The 20,168-nt window shown below is 33.7% G+C and overlaps 1 protein-coding gene and 1 non-coding gene across 2 annotated transcripts; one reads left to right on the top strand and one right to left on the bottom strand.

Annotated features, from left to right (window-relative positions):
* Positions 1-3,478: 3,478 nt before the first annotated feature.
* On the bottom strand, positions 3,479-4,129 carry LOC113867992 (succinate dehydrogenase assembly factor 4, mitochondrial). The gene has a single exon (XM_027503531.1). The coding sequence runs from the start codon at positions 3,956-3,958 to the stop codon at positions 3,623-3,625; it is 336 nt and encodes a 111-aa protein (XP_027359332.1). The 5' UTR covers positions 3,959-4,129; the 3' UTR covers positions 3,479-3,622.
* Positions 4,130-18,218: 14,089 nt separating this feature from the next.
* LOC113868220 lies at positions 18,219-18,325 on the top strand. Its single transcript, XR_003505246.1, has one exon. It is a non-coding gene; the product is annotated as a small nucleolar RNA R71 (small nucleolar RNA).
* Positions 18,326-20,168: the final 1,843 nt, after the last annotated feature.

Here is a 20,168-nt window from a genome sequence, read left to right as displayed (position 1 = left end):
CTTTCGAGTATATTCACACGTTCACATTTGCCATTTATCATGTTCTCACATATTTTTCATTATATTTCCACATACTTTTCATCTTATACATTAAACCATGGCATATTTACAATACACATCATTTTTACATGAAACACAATATATTCAAACATGAAACATCCATCTCTTTGTATACTTCATATCACAAAATCATAAAATCATATCAGCCATCCTCAATATATCTTATCATGCCCTATTTGAACATAATATCACATTTTCACCATGTATTCATCATAAAATCACATAAACAGCCAATTATTCTCACTTTTCACCGATTATTTTTCATAAAACAAGGATTATTCCACATATAATACAAGTAATAAACATAACAAAATGATAAAGTAGAGCCCTCCTTATCTCAAAACAGAGCTTTTACAAAGATTTAACCGAAGATTTGAACTCTAGAACAGAGTTTTTCTTAAGAACATCATAAACATCTATAAGAAAAAGAAGAAGAAGAGAAACGAACGGTGAATCTAACTTCAAACTTAGAGAAACTTACTTGAAATTCTTTAGATCGGAAGTAAAATCACAGATCTAAAGAAAAATCTAAGTTTAGGAGGTTTAGTATGGGAGAAAATGGTGAGATGTAGCCTTAAAACCTTTGAGAACCTTGGATAGGAGTGAAGAAATGAAAATTTCGTGTGAAACTCCCTTTTCATAGAAAATTTTCGAAATTTACTGTTCACCGCCGGAAACATTGTTCACCGCCTTACTGTTCACGCCGAAAACACTGTTCGCGGTCACTGTTCACGCCGGAAACACTATACACACGTACTATACACGGATTGTACGCAGATGTGACGTCAGCCATGACGTCATGCTAATGTCATTGATGACATCATCATCACTGTACATAGGTGGTTTCATTGTTCATACGCGATTTACTGTTCATAGGCGATTTTACTGTTTTATCGACACTGTTCATAGGCGATTTTACTGTTCACTTTTTTTGTTTTTTAAAATATAAATTCTATCCAAATCTATTCCAATTATACTTTAACAAACCTCATTTTATTTAAATCAAAGTATAGGATGTTACAACACACACACAACTAGCCACAAGTATTTCTAGATTCAATTCAAAACTAGCCCTAGTTAACTAGCTTTGATACCAAATGATGAGGTTTCTCCAACTCCCTTAGAGAAAGGACCTAACTAGGACTAGGAACACTCAAATTAAAATAGGAAATTAGGGTTTCTAATGTATACCTTGAACCCTAGAAGTTGGGAGGATAGAACTAACTTGAGCAAAGAAAACAAACAAGAACAAGAAAATAATTATGCAGCATAACAAAGTGTTGTATCTCATGCTACAAATTTTGGATTAAGGTGTTTCTAAATGAGGTGAAAGCTCACGTTTTAAAATGCAATTTTGGCTCAAGAATCATAAAAAAAAAGGCGTTGTATAACAGGAGATATGATTTAGGCTAATTTGAAATGAAAATTGATGATTAAGATGAAAATTGGCATATATTTAAACCCTAGGTCAAATTTAGATTTCTCATTGTTATTGCATGTTAAATAGAGAATTAGAAAAAGAAAGAACAAATGATAGGCGCCACAAACCTATTTGGTTGATAAACCTACGATGATCGTCACAAGAATGTGAATTCTTGATAAGGCCTTAGAAGTAAGGAAGAACCATAGCCTTAAGAGAAAATCTCACACTTCTGAATTTGTTCAATATGAATTCTATCTTTTCCGTTCAATTTAAGTGTTTTTAGTACAATGTAGATTAAGAGTTTTCCTAATTTAAAATCAAACAAGAGAAAAAGAAAATCTATTTTAGTACAAGTAAATTAAGATGTCTTAGTGATTAGGAGGATCACACTTAGCCTCAAGTACCTAGGTTCAAGTCTTGTTATATAAACACTTTAAATATATTTTATTCATGGATTGAAAAGAAAGAAAGAAAAAAGTAAAATCTTTAATTTGAGTCATTGGGCTTATTTCCTTCAAAGTCAGCAAAAATAAAATAAGTGATAGGCTTTAACTCCATCGATGGATCTTTCTTGATATCATTGGCTTCAAATTGATGTTGGACTTCCTATACAAGATGGATCTTTCTTGATATCATTGGCTTCAAATTGATGTTGGACTTCCTATACAAGATGTATTTCATGTGCTAATGCTTCTTGGGTTTTCTTAGCTCTTAACCTTGTCATTGGTGCACTTAAGTCTTCAAGTGGATCTTGGGAATTCTTTGGTGCATAAGTTCTTCCATGTGCTTGGGCTTGAACTCAGATGTCCTTATCAGATTGGGAAAATATGACTATGTGCTTCAAAAAGGATGTTGGCCAATGTTTAGCTACTCTTAATTTGCCAAAGGATATGGTAGTGGGTAGTTTGATTGAACCAGAGAAGGTTTGGATAGTACGAGACAAAATGGAGGCGGGTAACCTATTCAAGGAGTATCTAATTCAATGGAAAAGACTTGCAGCTGAAGACTCTACTTGGGAAGAAGAATTTTTCATGAAGAGTCAATTTCCTTATTTCAACCTTGAAGACAAGGCTACTGTTTCAGTAGAAGGTATTGTTGGGACTGCTGCCTCAAGTGACGAATTAGGAAAGGAGATCAATTATTGGATCCTACTGAAAGGTCCAAAGTTTGGAGGTGTATGTGAGAAAGAAAAAGAGTAACGGAGCAAAAAAAAAATTTAATGCATGAATTAGTTAGAAGGAGCATAATAAGAGTAAAGGGAGACGGGAGAGAAAGGAAAGTTGTTACATTCTTTTGAAGAGAGCAACAAGATAAAATTCTACTGCTATTGGAATTTTTGTAGAAGTCATAGGCTCTAGTTATGTATAGTCATTTTTTCTTGTTGATATTCAATAATTTTGCATATCAATTTCTATCACTTAACCACTGTACTAAAAGCATCGAATAACAAAACTCTAAGAATTTATTTAAAAGTTAATTTTTTTAAAAAAGAAAAAGAGTTATAAAATAACTCTCCTTATTTAAGAGTTTTTATACGAGAACAAGAGACTTATAAATACTTTTAATCTTTTAATTTTATGTTTCTCTAAATTAAAGAGTTTTGTATTAATCATATTTTCTCGTTCCTTCTCTCTTCTTTCAAACATTAAAAAAAAAAACTATTTAGAAAATTAAATACATAACTGATCCACAGCCACCCTTCACTATTCTACTCTCTTTACATTATTCAAGCTCAAGTGAAGAAAACCCATAAAACCATCACAAAACCTCTTCTTCCTTCACTAAGCTACCTTTAGTTCTGAGAACCCAGTAAGAGAATGCACAAGCTGTATTAGCCTACAAGTTACGACGAAGAGTATTTCCATCAAAACGATAAAGGGGGGGAATACCCATGTGACCGCTAACACACGTTACACTAGAATCATTGCTAGATCAAATCGTCAATCCATTCTTGGGAATCATGTAAGCAACAAATTAATTATTCTTATTCACCCAAGTGTAACTGAATCATAATAAAGAACCTAAAGACAATGTTGTCACTTAAGCGATTCATAATAGTAATAAATTAAATTACATAATCATCAATTATAATCATAATGGAATTTATTATTTTTATGCTATATAAAGTGAAGTAAAAGCTTAAAAATCATAACAGCGACCCTTCCGTTCCCAATCACCGTACCTGGTGGGCTCAAGCCCTTTGGGCCCACCAACCTCACCTGTTTCTTTGTTAACATCATCATCATCTTCATCATCTTCTTTAGGCTCAAGGCTTCGTTCGCTCTCATCATGGAGAGATTTTTGAGGTGCCTGTGTTTTTTCATGGACAGGGTTTTCCTGTTGCTGCTGAGTTGAAGAAGATCTGAGGAGCCGCATCACTGATTCGGGAACAAAGCCAGTCAGCTGCTTGGATCTGGTGTGGTGAAGCGCAGGATTGGCTTTAGAGGACAGCGATCGAGGGAAAGAGGAGGCCATTGTTGTTTGTTAATGATGTTAGGCAGATGAGTAGAAATCAGAAAACTCGTACCAGAATGAATGAAACCCTGAAAGTATTACCACAAACAGGAATAATTAATGTTGGTGCCAAAATTTTGATGCGTCTTAGGCTGTGAAAAATCCACAAACTTCACCGTATGAAACAATGATTTACTTTTATTTTTATTTATTTATTTTTTGAAGACAATGGATTTGACCTTTGGTTGTAGATCATTTTCAACCCATTCAGCAACAAGTGTAACACCCCAATATCAACTATTTTATCTTATAAATTTTCACTTCAACCATGAAAAGAAAAAGTTAGTGCAAACCAATTAACTTTGTGTAAACAATAAAAATCAAAGAATTACAAGATTTAAATTATGGTAGTCTATTCCATCACTAGTTCTAAGGGCAGGAGTGCAGGACCTTATGTCATTATTCATAACATTTAAGTACAGATTTTTGTTCAAAATAAAGCCTATAACTATTGCCCTATGAGACAAGTATTTATAATTTCAGGCAAGTAATAAACCACAGTCCTACCACTGCTGGGTACCACCTGTGCTTACTTAGAATCTGAAATCATTAGTGAGGGGAGGGGGTGAATTTAAAACGGTAGGAATTCCAAATGTTAATAACATTGAAAATATTAATTTACTATTAACATATATTCGTGATTAGTGCAAATTTTACAGTACTTTTGAGTGCTCAAACAATGGTTTTATGGGAAGAAACTGAGCTTGCAAAAAATCAATTTGGTTTTATAGCAGGAAGGTCTACAATAGAAACTATATATTTTTCCCGAAAGATGATGAAAAAATATCGCTACAATGAAAAGGACTTGCACATAGTTTTTATTAACTTGAAAAAAACATATGGTCGGATACCAAGAGAAGTCCTATGGAAGGTTTTAGAAAAAAACAGGGTATGTGGGCTATACAAGATATGAATGAGGGGGTAACTATATATGTGAGAACTTCTAGAGGCGTATCTAAGGACGTTCTAATTGGAATTGGTTTACATTAAAGCTCCGCTTTGAGCTCTTACTTGTTTAGCCTTGTTTTAGATGTACTTACAAATGACATACAAAAGATTATCCTCTGGTGCATGCTATTTGCAAATGTTAGTGTTGGTCAAGGATTCAAAAGAAGAGGTTAATGTTAAACTTGAACTATAGAGAGAGACTTTAGAATCTAAGGGTTTTCACTTGAATAAAAGTAAGATAGAGTATATGCATTGTAAGTTTAGCAAAACACAAGATGAGGACCAAGCGTTGAAAATTAAACTTGAAGATGATATTTATACCATAAGTTCCCAGGTTTAGGTACTTGGGATCGATTATACAAAATGATGAGGAAATTAATGAAGATGTTAGTCACAGAATACAAGCTAGGTGTTTAAAATGGAAAAAGACATCAAGAATTATTTGTGATCACGTTGAAAGGAAAACTATACCGTATAGCAATACAACCAGCTATCCTTTATGGTAGTGAATACTGGACCTTAAAAAAAAAACAAGAAAAAAAAAAGTAGGAGTGGTAGAAATAAGAATGCTAAGGTAGATGAGTGGACATATCAAAAAAGACAAAATAAAAAAAGACAGCATACGAGAGATTATCAGAGTAGCAACTATAGTGGAAAAAATGACTAAAAATTGACTAAGGTGGTTTGCTCATGTATAGAGAAGATCTTTAGATATGGCAAAGAGAGCGGATTGCATGACACCTAGTCTGGTAAAGAGGGGTCGAGAGAGACCTAAAAAACTTTAGGTAAAGTTATTAAAAGAGACTTTTTGATGAACCAGATTTATGAAAATTTGATTTTTGACCGAGTTCAATGGCATCATGTGATCCATATAGCCGACCCCACATAGTGAAATAAGGCTTGATTGTTATGGTTGTTGTTTGAGTGCTCAAACACCTTTTTCCTAGACACACATATCAAAGACCATTGTGTTAACAATATTCCTTGGCATCCATTGGTCCACATGGTAACACAATCACCAACTGTCATACATTTTGCCATTGGTTCCATGCTACTTTAGACATGTGGTCTGTTTTTGTGTAAGAAACTAACTTTTTCTTTAGAAAATCAATATATATTGTAGAATGGTACCATTCATTTCCTTGATCAAAATAGGTTACACCAAAGTCTATATATACAGACTGAGTGGTTGGATTTAGTGAGCTAAAAAAGGAAACAAATAATCAGAAAAGTAAAAGGTCCTATCTGCCTCTAATCCCACATTTACATGATTCTATTTATTGTCCAATCCTGTCTGTCATAAAGATAACTGAATCAGAAAAATAAAAGGAAGAATAATTTCCTTAATTATAGCCTGATTAATTCTAATTTGATTCACTGAATCTGGATATGATTGATCTCCAATATATATCTATAAGGAAAGCAGTATAAAAGCCAAATCAAATTTTAAGTTCAATGACAAACAAAAGTTTGATTCTTGCTTAAATTTATCATAATGCATGAATTTACACCATAAAATTTTATCATGGAATGGCCCAAGAAAGCACAAATGCATATTATAATATGTACAAAATAGCATCAGAAATTTTGGAGAAAAAATTGAATGAATCTAAAAAATCATTGCAATTAAACAACAGTGAACACAATGGTTATAATGAAGCATGTCCCTTGCAATAATTGGTCTAAAGTAGGATTGAGGGCAATTCCCTACTTTCTTCTCCTATTCTTTTTTAAATTCATGAGGCATCATATCTCAATCTTCTTAATCATCTGCCTTTTCTTAAAACTATTTCCCAGTCAGTAAGAACTAAATTAGGACAAGTATCTTGTTGGGTCCAGGCCAATTGGGCCTCCACTCAAAACATACCAGAGAAGGAGGGGTAGGATGGGGATTGTGGGCAAAGAGGTTGTTAAGGTAGATTCTAACAGAATGGGTGACGTGGATGAATGAGGGAGGAGGGGCTGTAGGAGGGATATAGGGGTATTGATCAGAGGAAGGGAGGTAGGATTTATCTGGGAGGTTATTTGGGAGGGCGGCTGTCATAGGGACAGTCATTGTTGCTGCATTACATAATCCAGTTTTCCTATTGTTCTTGCTATTTCTACTTGTAATCTCAGGGATATCCCCTGACTGGTTTGTCATACATTTATAAATATATTCTGTTCTTATCATATCTCAAGAAATTTAAGATTTTGGGAGGTAAACCCATAAATTAGTCCTCGAGATTGTATAGATTGGACACTGTAGTCTAAGATTTAAAAAATCCTATTAGTCCTTAACTTTGCAAAAAGTTATTCATTTATCTTTTTCCACTATCATTTTATACCAAAAAGGACAAATGAATGATAGTTTGCAAAGACAAGGAACAAAGAAGAATTAAAATCTATAGGACAACAATGCCTAATTCATACAATCTCAAGAACTAAGTTGTTGATTAACTCAATTTTGGGATGAATAACTAAGGTCCTACAGGTTAATAGAATACATCATCCTCAATGTTACAAATTACCTCAAACATTTAGTACAGACCCATAAATTAAATGGGAATTGAGAAACGACTAAATGTTACCTCAAACAACACCTTCCATTGAAATATAATAAAAATTAACAGTGCAGAAAATATGGATTCTAGAGTTAGTCTCCTTAATTTAAAAAGAATACACTACAAAGAATAATTAAGGAATCCTTTAACCTTGTACAGGCACATGCGCAAACACAGACATGCACACGTGGTGTAACAATAAACAGAGGAGCGAGAATACTCCTTATAAGAGATAGGGTAGCCCTCCTCCCATGAGCTAGCTTTTAGGAATGAGTTAAGCCTAAGCTTTTTAACATTACTATTCACTGATCATTCTTGCTTTTCTGTTCAAGATCTGTTTTGCTGTTCATCCTCTGTTTTTTTGTTTAATATAACATCCATGCTGTTACTTGGAATGATAATTATGTAATCTTGAGAATTTTTTGAGCATTTATATTAAATTTCTGTGTACATAAATATTATATATGCATATTATAAATTTTTAAATAACGGTCACCCACTATATGCTATATGCTGTTCTGCTCTAGTGCTTTAGGGGTCGGCTGCTATTTATCCTATCCGAGATTAACAACTATGGGCCACACACCAAACCCAATAGCCATCACGCCCAAACCCTTTCCCATTTAAACATTTGATATTAGAGCCTGCACATAAATAGGAGCGATTTTCCAGATTCCTTTCCCCTTCGCTAGACCATAACCCACCCCAAGTCTATGCTTGCTTGATCAAAACTACACTTGAAAGTTCCAAAAAATTCCACCATTCCCACTCCATGTACGTGAAAAACACACAATCCTACTCATACAGTTGTCAATTACCAACAATAGAAATATAGAACGATATCTATCTGCTTTTCTCATTGAAGCATTTTCACAAGCACCCTGCGGCAAAAAAAGCTCTTCTCACTGAACCCTATTATAATCTTATAACAGTGTCAAAAATACTATTATTCCAGAAATTGTTGTGTCTATACGAAAGAAAATTACAACAAAGGAGAAAACATAAGAAGCAATCGCCGAAAGGGTTAGTGGTCGAGAAGCCTTACCTCAAATAGTGTCAAGGCTTTCTTCGAGTTCGGTTGACGAAAGGGCAAAAGAAAATAGAGTGAGGAATGGGTATGGATAGATCATAAAATATGGTGCTGACGGAAATGGAAGACAAGTGAATCTCGCAGCCACGAATCCAACCGCTAATTTCCTCTTTCTGCCAAACAATGAGATAACCTGTTCTCCCAGCACGTCATCCAATTTTTATTTTTATTTTTATTTTTGTATTCAACGGACCTAAAAGCTCAAATACAATATTTATATGTAATTTAGTAAATAAATTATTCATTAATTATATAATAATAAAAATAATTGTATATATTAATAAGCTTTTAATTGGGGGGAGATTTTTATTCTTTTTTATGTTAAGAATATTTTAGTTTAAGTATTAAAATTTAACTGACAATTATTACATAGGCGTAAGTATAAATATTTTATTTATGTTGACAATATAAAATAAAAATAGTTATAATATTTAGTATGAAATTAAATGTATTATTTAATATATTAGTGAATGTTGGAATGACTCGTTCTTTGTTACAAGCACTTTAAAATATGCATGTATCTTAACATGCATGAAATGGTGCTAATGATCATATTTTAAAGTTATCTTTAGTCGTATGACCATATGTATGATCCCGTTGGAATGTGTTCAGTTTTATTTTTAGTTTTTTGAAATGCTATTAATTTATTTTTTAATGTCTAAACTTGTATCACAAAACCTTTACCAGTTTCCTTCAAATATAAACTTTAATGGAATATAACTCATATGAGTAGAAAAATTAAACATAATGAACATAATATAAATGTTAAATTGAGTGTACATAGTAATAATAATAACATATGCCTTCACTATTTCACATAACAACAAATACACCTTAAAGAAACATCAACTAAAATATTTTTTAAAATAAAAAAGTCACACCAAATATTAATTTATTTAAAAAATTTAATTAATATTTTAAAAATAAAAAACAATTATTTTTCTTCGACGATTTCAATTTCTACTTACATATATCTTCAAATGTAACGAAGAAATTAAAGTTAGATTGTGCTATTTTAATATTATGAAATTAGTTAATTAATTTTATTTTTATTAAAAATTTAAGGCAATTTATTTTAAGATAAACTTAGTCTTAAAATAAATTTATTGATACAAGACAATGCATTTATACATATTATTCAGTAATAAGTAATATTAAAATCAATAATTTACACATCCATATTATAAATTATTGTAATAATTTTAAAAAATTAATAATTATAAAAATGTTTTAATGTAGAATTAATATTTAAATAAATACAAATTTAAATGATTAAATACTTGATTATTTAATTAATTATACAAAAAAAATATGATTTAGTTTCATAAATAATTTTAAGCTACCCAAAACGTAAAGTAACATACCTAAATATCAGACTTAAGACTTTATTGTCTATAAATGTAGAGATATTATGTGTTAGCACTATAAAACCAATGTGTTAATAGTGAATGAATTTTAATCAATTAACAATTTAATTATTTGAAATCTTCGCTGTCAGCTGCATCAGAGTGTGTGGCGCTTCATACATAAACACTGCGCTCATTATTAATGGGTTTGAGATCATATTAATAGAGGTGTGATTTCGTTTGATATTGATACGCAAGTTGAAGGGAAGTTAGGTGATTCGCTGGGTGTCTTGTTTTTGCAGCAACGAGACATCTTCAATTATCCAAAGAAAATATAAAGTGTTCGTTTGAAGCTTTCTTTGAATCACTTTGTTACATAAGCAAAATTTAACAAGTAATAAGAGGCAAGAGATCAAAATACAAGAAATAAGAAAACGTGGGTAAGGTTCAAAGTTTCCTATGGCAAGAATAATTTTCTTCTGGAGAAAATTAGAAACTTCTCTGAATCTCACTAATAAATAAGAGTGAGAGGGTGTGAGAAGGAGGCAAAGGTTCATAGTGGGAGGATGCTTATAACAGATCGACAGAAGAAATTATAACTAAACTTTTTAATAAATGTTTTCTATACTTGGTCCTACGTTGAAATTCATGAATGATAATTGAGATTTTTTATTCATTGAGGGAATTTATTATTATTAAGTCCATTTTATTCATATTTCAAAAAAAAGAATCAAGAAGTGAGAGCTTAAAAGATATTGAAAGTTGAAGTAAGATAAGAACTAGAGATATACACGGAAAATATACGCCCGTATACATGAGTGTGTATCTCACTGGTTGCATCAATCAAGCACATAATCAGAGTTAGAGATATACACGGGCAAGTACACGCCTGTGTATATTAGGGTGTATCTACCGGTCATGTCAATTGAAGTACGTCATCAAAACCAGAGATGTACACGGTCAAGGTACATGGCCATGTACATGAGCGTGTACTTTTCAGAAAAGCTTTCAAGGGCAATTTTTTATAGATGTACACAGCCAAAGTACATGGCTGTATATATGGGCGTGTACTTTTAAGGTATGTCAAAATTTAAACTTCTGCGAAAAGATGAGCCTTAGGACCACTCATATAAAAGGGAACTTGGCATAGAAACTGGAAGGATGCTATTTTTGGGAAAGACGGAGTTAGTGACGGCTGGGGAATGGAATCAAGCTCTTTAATCTCTCTCTTTTGTAATTGTAGTTTTGGGATGTTTAGGTTCTAATTTTTCTTTGAGTATCTAGACATAATGAATCATATTTGACTAAACCTTCTGGAATTCTTCTTAATGTTATTTCATGTTCTCTTCTCTTGAATTTAATTGAGTAGTATTAACTGTCTTCTATCTTATTTTCTTGTTTGATTTTGAGTAAAAATCCTGCATGAATTTACCATTACTCAATTAAAAGGACTTGAATGTATTGCTAGAGATAGAAAGGCATGATTTTTTTGTATTAGGAATAACCCTAATTATGGAATTCATAATGAACTTAATGCAACCAAGGGGAACTAATTAAGGAAGAGATTTCGATTAATCAATCGAAGGTTAGGAACCATTATCCTTGAGAAAGGTATTGGTTTATTTCAGGAATTCCTGCAGTAACAAGGGGCTAGAACTAAGTAGTTGAAGGAGAATTCCAGTTATTTGGACATTTAGGAGGATTTACAACCTAGATACTCACTTATTTCTCTTGAATACACTTAGTCATACTTTTCTAGGCTTTATTATCATAGAAATTTATTTCTTTTAAATTGTTATTTTCTTAGTTCAGCAAATTTATCAACATAATTTCTTACCAATATTCATTAATAATTGGGTAATCAAGGAAGCAATTCTTAGCAACAGTCCATGTGGATACGACACTTGGTACTCCAATTTTCGCAATATTACTCTGACAATGGGTGCACTTGCCCAGTAATCGATTTTTACACACCACTTTTTCAGCTACATCAGTCGTGTATAGATGTTACTAACATTTTTCTTTACAAATTTTTGGAAGAGTCATGGAGTATCGGCACTATAGGAGATATTCCAAATGAGAAGATTGAGGATTTTTTTATCTCAAAGAAACGAGATAAGGTGGAACGCAGATTTGGGTTCATGTGGTTTGTGGAGGTCGAGGATGTCAACAATATGGAAGAGACTGAGTTTCATAACAATAGACAACATACAGATAGTGATGAATGTGTCTCGACATAGCAGAACTAGCAATAAGCATAATGCCAAGGGACAAACTCAAGATATGGTGCGTGCGAAGGTGTCAAAATCAACAACCAACATTGGGACCAAGGGGGAGGGGAGAGACGGTGCCATTGGGCAAAGCTATATGGATATGGTGAAGGGGAAAGGCACTATTAAAGGTCCAAATTGGAATGCGGTGTGGTACCTAAGAAATAACTGGGATGTCACAGCGAGTTCCATGTTGATTGTGATACGATTAAGAAGTGTTGTGAGGCAATAGTGGAAAGGTTACACCGAACAAAAGAGTTCAATAGTGTGGCTGACTTCTTTTTACGAGAATTCATATTAAATGTCAAGGCCATATGATGGGCGACGATCTGATTTTGTTAGAATTCGAGGGTTTAGAGGATTTGGGGAAGGTTATAGCTAGGCATAAGGAGAGTTTGTCTATGCTAATTCTATGTTATTGATTGGTGGCATCAATAGGGGAATATGGGTTTGTTTGTATGGTGTGTTATATCATGTTTGATCAGAGGCATTCTTACGGAAGATGGTGTCATTGTTGGGACATTTTGTGTGCATGGACATTGATATGACTTTTTGAAGGCAAATGAATTTTGCGAGAGTTCACCTACATATTTAAAAGCATGCATTAATTAACCAAGATATAAGGATTCAGGTTAACGATCTTGTGTTCTCAATTTGAATGATCTAAGAACATGGAAGAGAATTCTTTCATAGAGGGTGGTGCTCTCATAAATCATATACTTCATCGTCAGAGTGTTCTGATGATGCCTCTTTGGATTTAGACACTCTAGAGGATGATAATTCAGATGATGGTAAGAAGGGTTGTGATATAATGACGAGAAGTGCAACAGAAACAAAAAAAAAGGGTGACTAGAGATGGTCCCTGAGGAGAGGGAATAAGGGGACTGATTATAAGGGACAAAACTCGCATTATTTCATGCCAAACATTGTACAAAAGCATAAGGAGTTTGAAAGTACAAAATCAAATTTTATGGAGAACGTAACATATATGCAAATAAGAGAAAATTCAAAATGTTGACCGAGGTGGGCCTAGATTGGTGAAAACTTATAAGGAAAGGAACTGGTAGGACATAAGAGTTGATGAAAAGTTATGGTAATTAGGTGTTATTGATAAAGGACAAAAAAAAGATAAGGATGTTGCACAAGATGATTTTATTAGCAAACCTAATTGTTTGGAGGGTAAGTGTACCCATGAAGAAGTAAGTAATAAAGGGTTCTTAAATTAAGTTCTCGAAATATCGTCCCACAAGGATTGATTTCCAATTACTAAGAATTTCCTAATTCAATTGTTTAAGCTTCAAAGATACAAGATTAATTAAAAACAAGAATTTATAAAATCAATTATAAAACTAAGAGCAAAGAATACAATGCACGTCTTGGTTAAACTTATCAGAGAGGAACCTAGAGCATATGGGTTTTCTCATTCAATCCTTTATGTTATTTTTCTAATTAACTCTAAATCTGATTTTCTTGTGATTACCAATCATTCATATGAATATTATTAATACCCAATGGTCATGCAATATTAATATTCTTTTCTCTAAATTAACATCCCCAATGGTCATGCAAGATATCAATTTAAGAAAGCTTAAGGAACCCATGAACTTGTTAATTTAATAATGATTAGAAGAGAAAGATTGGTTTGGTCCACCTAATCCTTTGTCTTGTTTTACCCTATAGATCTATTAATTAACCGAGATACGGTCGCCTGACGATATAATTAATTAGGATTAAGAGAGAAGCGTAATAGGATAAAATCTAATCACAAAACAGAAATCAAATTTAGATTCAAACATCAAAATTCCATAAATTCATGAACAATAGTTCCCATAGCTCTAGCTATGGACTTAGTTACTCATGCTAAAGAAAAGAACTAAAACAATCATAAACAAAGCCATAATCAAAAGAAATATCAAACTAGAGTATGAGATGTGTTCCTAGTATTCAAGTACGATTGCTTGAAGCTCCAAGTCTCGCCAAGCATGTGCCAAGGATCCTGTGCAAGAGAGACGAGATGAGATGTATTCTAGAGCAAAAGCCAAGATAAAAATAGTCCTCCTTTACGATGCCTGAGATCTCCTTTTAATAGGGTTTGAAAATCCTAAAGACTCTTGATAATTGCGCTTCTCGCAGATGAGTACGGCTGTGCAAGGCCTTAAGCACGACTGTGTATGGGATTGAAATACCCCCCATGCTTGTTGAAAGGGTCTAGGCATGTTGACTGCTGTAAAGCTCTAATCTTCTATCAATTTGGGCCCAAAATGCACCCAACATCCACTTGCGGCCTCTTTATACCAAACTACACAATTAATATATAAATTAGTGTAAAATCTAAATAAAATAAAAGTCAAATATGAATATATATATATATATATATATATATATGCTGTAAAATAGGGCCTAATTACAGACTTATCAACTCCCTCATACTTATCTGTTTGTTTGTCCTCAAGCAAAGTGTTGGTTAAGTAAATAACATAGTAATTTAAAACATAATACCACACACAGAACCCGAAACAATGGAGATAAAGAGAGCAACAAGAGTGATATCAATGAGCATAAGCAATCAAAAGAATTTCCAATTAGAATCTTATAATTTCATACTTTTCACTCAAACGTCAAACTAAGGTACTCTACTTTTGTCTCTCACTAAGGGACAAAATGAGATATCACTCAGTTCTCCTAAAGAAAAGTGTACTACCATAGGCTTGACTATAAACTGACTCTCCACTAAATAAATTAAATACAAGTCAAAATCATGAGATCTTTTTCAGGTTATAATGTGGCCAAGGAGTTATAATAATTGAGGTAAGATAAATGAAAGCAAAGGGATATAAAAAGGGGTAATAAATTATAAAAATTATAAACATCCCCTAAGCTTTCAAATGAAGCTCTTAAAGTAATTTTTATATTTTTGTATATAAACAGTATCTTTACTCCTCTCTCCTTTCAATCATATATAACCTTTTTTTTTCTTCCTTTTTCTTTTTTTCATTTTCTTTTTCATACTTTCTTTCTTTCTTTTTGCACATGAGAGATATAAAGGAGAATTAATCAAACAATTCAACAACTCAATTGCTTCATTCATAAACTCAAGGTCATCAAAATATTTTATAAATTTAATGCAAGGGACCAAGAAAATCAATAAAGTTCAAAGTGGACAACTAGTTGTATCTCAAACATGTTGAAGGCCATGAATAAAAATCCTATTATGCCTTAATCATATTAAAAACATGCAGTTAAAAGAGAAGTCTTAAGTCGGTTTCAAGTCAAGTTCTAGAGCACAAATCTTAAGGAGATAATCACATAAAATAATGAGGAAAGAGGTACAATTAATTAAATTAAGATAAAAATTCCCTTTAAGACTCAAAACTCACATATGTGGGTTAAAGTTTAATGTAGAGCATAAAAGTAAGGAACTTAGCTAATTATTAGTTTCCAAATAAAAGTATAATACCAATAATAATCACTCAACATGCTTTTCTATCTGGAAAAATTGGGTTCCATAAGGTAAAAAGTTTTAAATTATCATAAAAAATAGCATAGATACTTTACTCAAGAACATGCAATTACAATTATATAATCAGGAACTACTCCCCCATACTTAAAGCAAAACATTGTCCTCAATGTTTGAAAGCAATCAAATTAAAAACATGCAAAAAGGGCAATTGAATAAAAGGAAAGAAGTTCCCTGATAAATCTTGGCGCGACGGCTTCAGGTGAGGGAGTACGGCCATGCTGAAATCTTAAGTACCCCCATGCATATGATGTAAAGCTTCTCTCACAACTGTAATTGAATGCACGGCCGTGTATGAGATGAGCACAGGCGCGCTTTCATATTAGAGCTCAAAAGTGTGTGCGGGAACTATCAACTTCGTTCTTGCAATCTTTCAATATGCTTATTCTTTATTCTAAAAATAAAATAACAATAGTAAAATTAAAATAAACAAAAAGAAATAAAATTTAAATAAAATAAAATAAAAGACACAGGTTGCCTCTTGGGACCGCTTGTTTAACGTCGCGAGCCTAACGTTCCTAGTAAATCAAGGTGGGAAGAAGGCATGAGTCTCAGAGGTGAATCCCTTGACATGTAATTGTCTCCCCAACAGTTTTACCTCCACAACACCTATTACATCAGAAAAATTATTCATAAGATGGGGATTAGAATAAAGAGAAGAAAATTTAAGCTTGGAATTAGGAGGCTTATTAATGGATGGTTTAAGATTTTGTCTTTTCTTCTTTTTATATTGCTTCCTTCTTGGCCTTCTTCTCGTGGTTCCATGCCTCACATAAATTGGAGAAGGACAAGCAACATCTACAGTGCTCACAAAGTGACAAGATTCTTGGCTAGAAGGATACTTGAAATAATTGAAAACTTGAAATACAACTTCTTCAACATCTAGCCTCAGTGTGAACTTCCCTTCTTGTACGTCTATGGTGGCCCTAGCAGTGGCCAAGAACTGTCTTCCTAGTATGATGGGGACAACATCATCTTCCTCAATGTCAAGTATCACAAAGTCAGCAAGAAATATAAACTTCTCAACTTTTACAAGTACGTTCTCCATTATGCCTTTGGGGTATGTGATCGACCTATCTGCCAGCTGAAGTGACATGGAAGTCGGCTTAGGTTTATGCATTCCAAGCTTCCTGAAAATAGAATAAGGCATAAGATTAATATTTGCTCCTAAATCACATAAAGCCTTATCAATATGAGTTTTTCTAATTGTGCAAGGAATAGTAAAACTCCCTGGGTCCTTAAGCTTAGGTGGAAGATTTTTAAGGACTATAGCTGAGCACTCTTAGGTGAGCTTCACAGTTTCATGTGCTCACAACTTTCTTTTATTGGTCAAAATCTCCTTTAAAAATTTAGCATATTTCGACATTTTGGAGATAGCATCAATGAAAGGCATATTGATGTGCACTTTGCCCAATAAGTCTAAGAACTTGTGGAACTCTTCATCATAATGAGGGTGACCTTGCAGCCACTGTGGGAAAGGTATCTTAGGCTCACAGGGCCTTGGTTGAACAAGAGGCTCTTCCTTCTTTTCTTTTTCAGGCTCCTCGCTTGAACCACGGTCTCGCTCATAGTGATGCATGGTCGTGCTTTTATCACTGTCATGGGCGTGCTTGTATAAGCACAGTCGTGCTTCAATTTCAGCAGGGGCATGCTCATCAGTAACCACGGGCGTGCATGTAGAATCAGCATGGGCGTGCTTCTTAACAAGCATAAGCGTGCATGTGCCTCTGTTCTGTGATTCTTGTAATTTCTTCCCACTTCTAAGGGTGATGGCGTTGCATTGCTCCCTTGGAATAGGTTCAGGCTAAGATGGCAATGTTTCCATCACTCTTTGACTCAGAAGGTTTGTAATTTGCTCCAATTGTGCACTCATCTTAGAAGAGTTGGCCTGTATTTCAGATTTGACCTCTGCAAATCTCTTGTCAGTTCTCTCAATATGTTGGTCCAACTTGGATTCAAGCTCTGTCATCCTCTTATAAGAGTAATGCACATATTGCATCATTTGTTCTTGAAAGTTAGACTGGGATCTAGGGGCTTATTTCCCTTTCGGTCTTGCTCCTTAACTTTGCATATGATGAGGGCGATAAACACTTGAACTTTGACTTCCAAAGTCATTCCCCCAAGAGTGAGAAGGATGACTCTTCCACCCCGAATTGTGATTGCCCATGAAATTTGCCTCTTCTTGCTTAAATTCTGGGCTTGCAAGAACTCTTACAAGTTGGTCTTGAGCCTTCATTAAAGATTCTAGTTACTTTGTAAGGGCTTCCATTTGGTTTATTAGTGGACTACTACTCTCTACTTGGTGGACTGAGGCGGTCTCTTTCCTCTTGATGTCGTAAGAGTCACCGGTGTGCCACTGAAAGCTAGAAGATACCATCTCATCTATTAGCTTGTATGCATCATCTAGATCTTTTCTTATGAGGGACCCTCCTGCTGCGGCATCAATTGTAGCCTTGATGGTGATTGGTAGGCCACTGTAAAAGATTTGCACCTGTCTCCACGTCAAAAAATCATGATGAGGACATCTCCTCAAAAGCTCTCCAAATCGCTCTCATGCCTCGAATAAGGATTCTACTTCATATTGTTGGAAGCAACATATCTCTGTCAAAAGCTTAGAGGACCTTGATGGAGGGAAGTATTTTCCCAAGAATTGTTGAGTGAGGTCTTCCCAAGTTGTGATGGAGTTGGCTGGGAGTGAGGCGAACCAAGCATTCACCTTTTCAGATACCGAGAACGGGAAAAGATGGAGTCGAATAGCATCGTTGGAGACTCCATTGTATTTGATGGTATCTTTCAATCGGAGGAACTTTGTCAAATGGAGATTGGAGTCTTCATTAGGCATGCCTCCAAACTGTATGGAGTTTTGGACCATGGTTATGAGTGTTGGTTTCAATTCAAAATTGTTTGCCTCCACATTAGGGGCCGCGATGCTTCCAGGAGTGCCTCTAGCAGTGGGTGTCATGTAATCTTGAATTGATCTCCTTCCCTCTGCCATTCTTTGCTTTCTCACTTTTTTTCTTTATTTACGAAATCTCCGGATCAAATAAACAAGTTGTATAGCACTTAGAATGAGTGAGCATACATTAAAAGAAATTGTGAAGTAATAAAAAAAATGAAAATTATAAAATATAAAAGGACAATTTAACAATAAACAAAACAGAATTAAAATAAAATAAAACACAAATTGCTTAAATCAAATAAATTTGAAATTTTCTTAATATTGAAAAAGCAATCCCCGACAACGGTGCCAAAAACTTGTTTGGAGGGCAAGTGTACCTATCGAGAAGTAATAAAGGGTTCTTAAATTAAGTTTCCGAAATATAGTCCCACAAAGATTGATTTTCAATTACTAAGAATTTTTTAATTCAATTGTTTAAGCTTCAAAGATACGAAATTAATTAAAAATAAGAATTTATAAAATCAATTATAAAATTAAGAGTAAGAAATAAAATGCACATCTTGGTTAAACTTATCAAAGAGGAACCTAGGGCATATAAATTTTCTCATTCAATCCTTTATGTTATTTTTCTGTTTAACTCTAAATCTGATTTCCTTGTGATTACCAATCATTCATACAAATACTATTAATACCCAATGGTCATGCAATATTAATATTCTTTTCTCTAAATTAACATCCTCAATGGTCATGCAAGACATCAATTTAAGAAAGCTTAAGGAACCCATGAACTTGTTAATTTAATAACGATTAGAAGAGAAAGATTGGTTTGGTCCACCTAATCATTTGTCTCGTTTTACCCTATAGATCTATTAATTAACCGAGGTACGGTTGCCTGACACTATAATTAATTAGGATTAAGAGAGAAGCGCAATAGGATAAAATCTAATCACAAAACAGAAATCAAATTTAGATTCAAACATCAAAATTCCATAAATTCATGAACAATAGTTCCTATAGCCCTAACTATGGACTTAGTTACTCATGCTAAAGAAAAGAACTAAAACAAGCATAAATAAAGCCATAATCAAAAGAAATATCAAACTATAGTATGAGATGTGTTCCCGGTCTTCAAGTACGATCGCTTGAAGCCCCAAGTCTCGCCAAGCATGTGTCAAGGATCCCGTGCAAGAGAGACGAGATGAGATGTATTCTAGAGCAAAAGCCAAGATAAAAGTGGTCCTCCTTTATGATGCTTGAGATCTCCTTTTAATAGGGTTTGAAAACCCTAAAGAATCTTGATAATTGGGCTTCTCGTAGATGAGCACAGCCATGCAAGACCTTAAGCACGACTATGCATGGGCTTGAAGCACCCCGTGCTTGTTGAAAGGGTCTACGCGTGCTGACTGTTGTGAAGCTCTAATCTTCCATCAATTTGGGCCCAAAATGCATCCAACATCCACTTCCGGCCTCTTTATACCAAATTGCACAATTAATATATAAATTAGTGTAAAACCCAAAGAAAATAAAGGTCAAATATGAATATATGGATTATAAAATA

This window comes from Abrus precatorius, unplaced genomic scaffold (genome assembly GCF_003935025.1).
Source record: "Abrus precatorius isolate BTA unplaced genomic scaffold, Abrus_2018 Scaffold5, whole genome shotgun sequence".
Classification (NCBI taxonomy): Eukaryota; Viridiplantae; Streptophyta; class Magnoliopsida; order Fabales; family Fabaceae; genus Abrus; species Abrus precatorius.
The sequence above is the reverse complement of the archived record's forward strand: the minus strand, read 5'-3'. Positions and strand labels throughout refer to the sequence as shown.

What these genes read in the sequence shown, in the direction of transcription:
- LOC113867992 (XM_027503531.1), bottom strand. Translation starts at nt 3,958, where the DNA reads ATGGCCTCCTCTTTCCCTCGATCGCTGTCCTCTAAAGCCAATCCTGCG.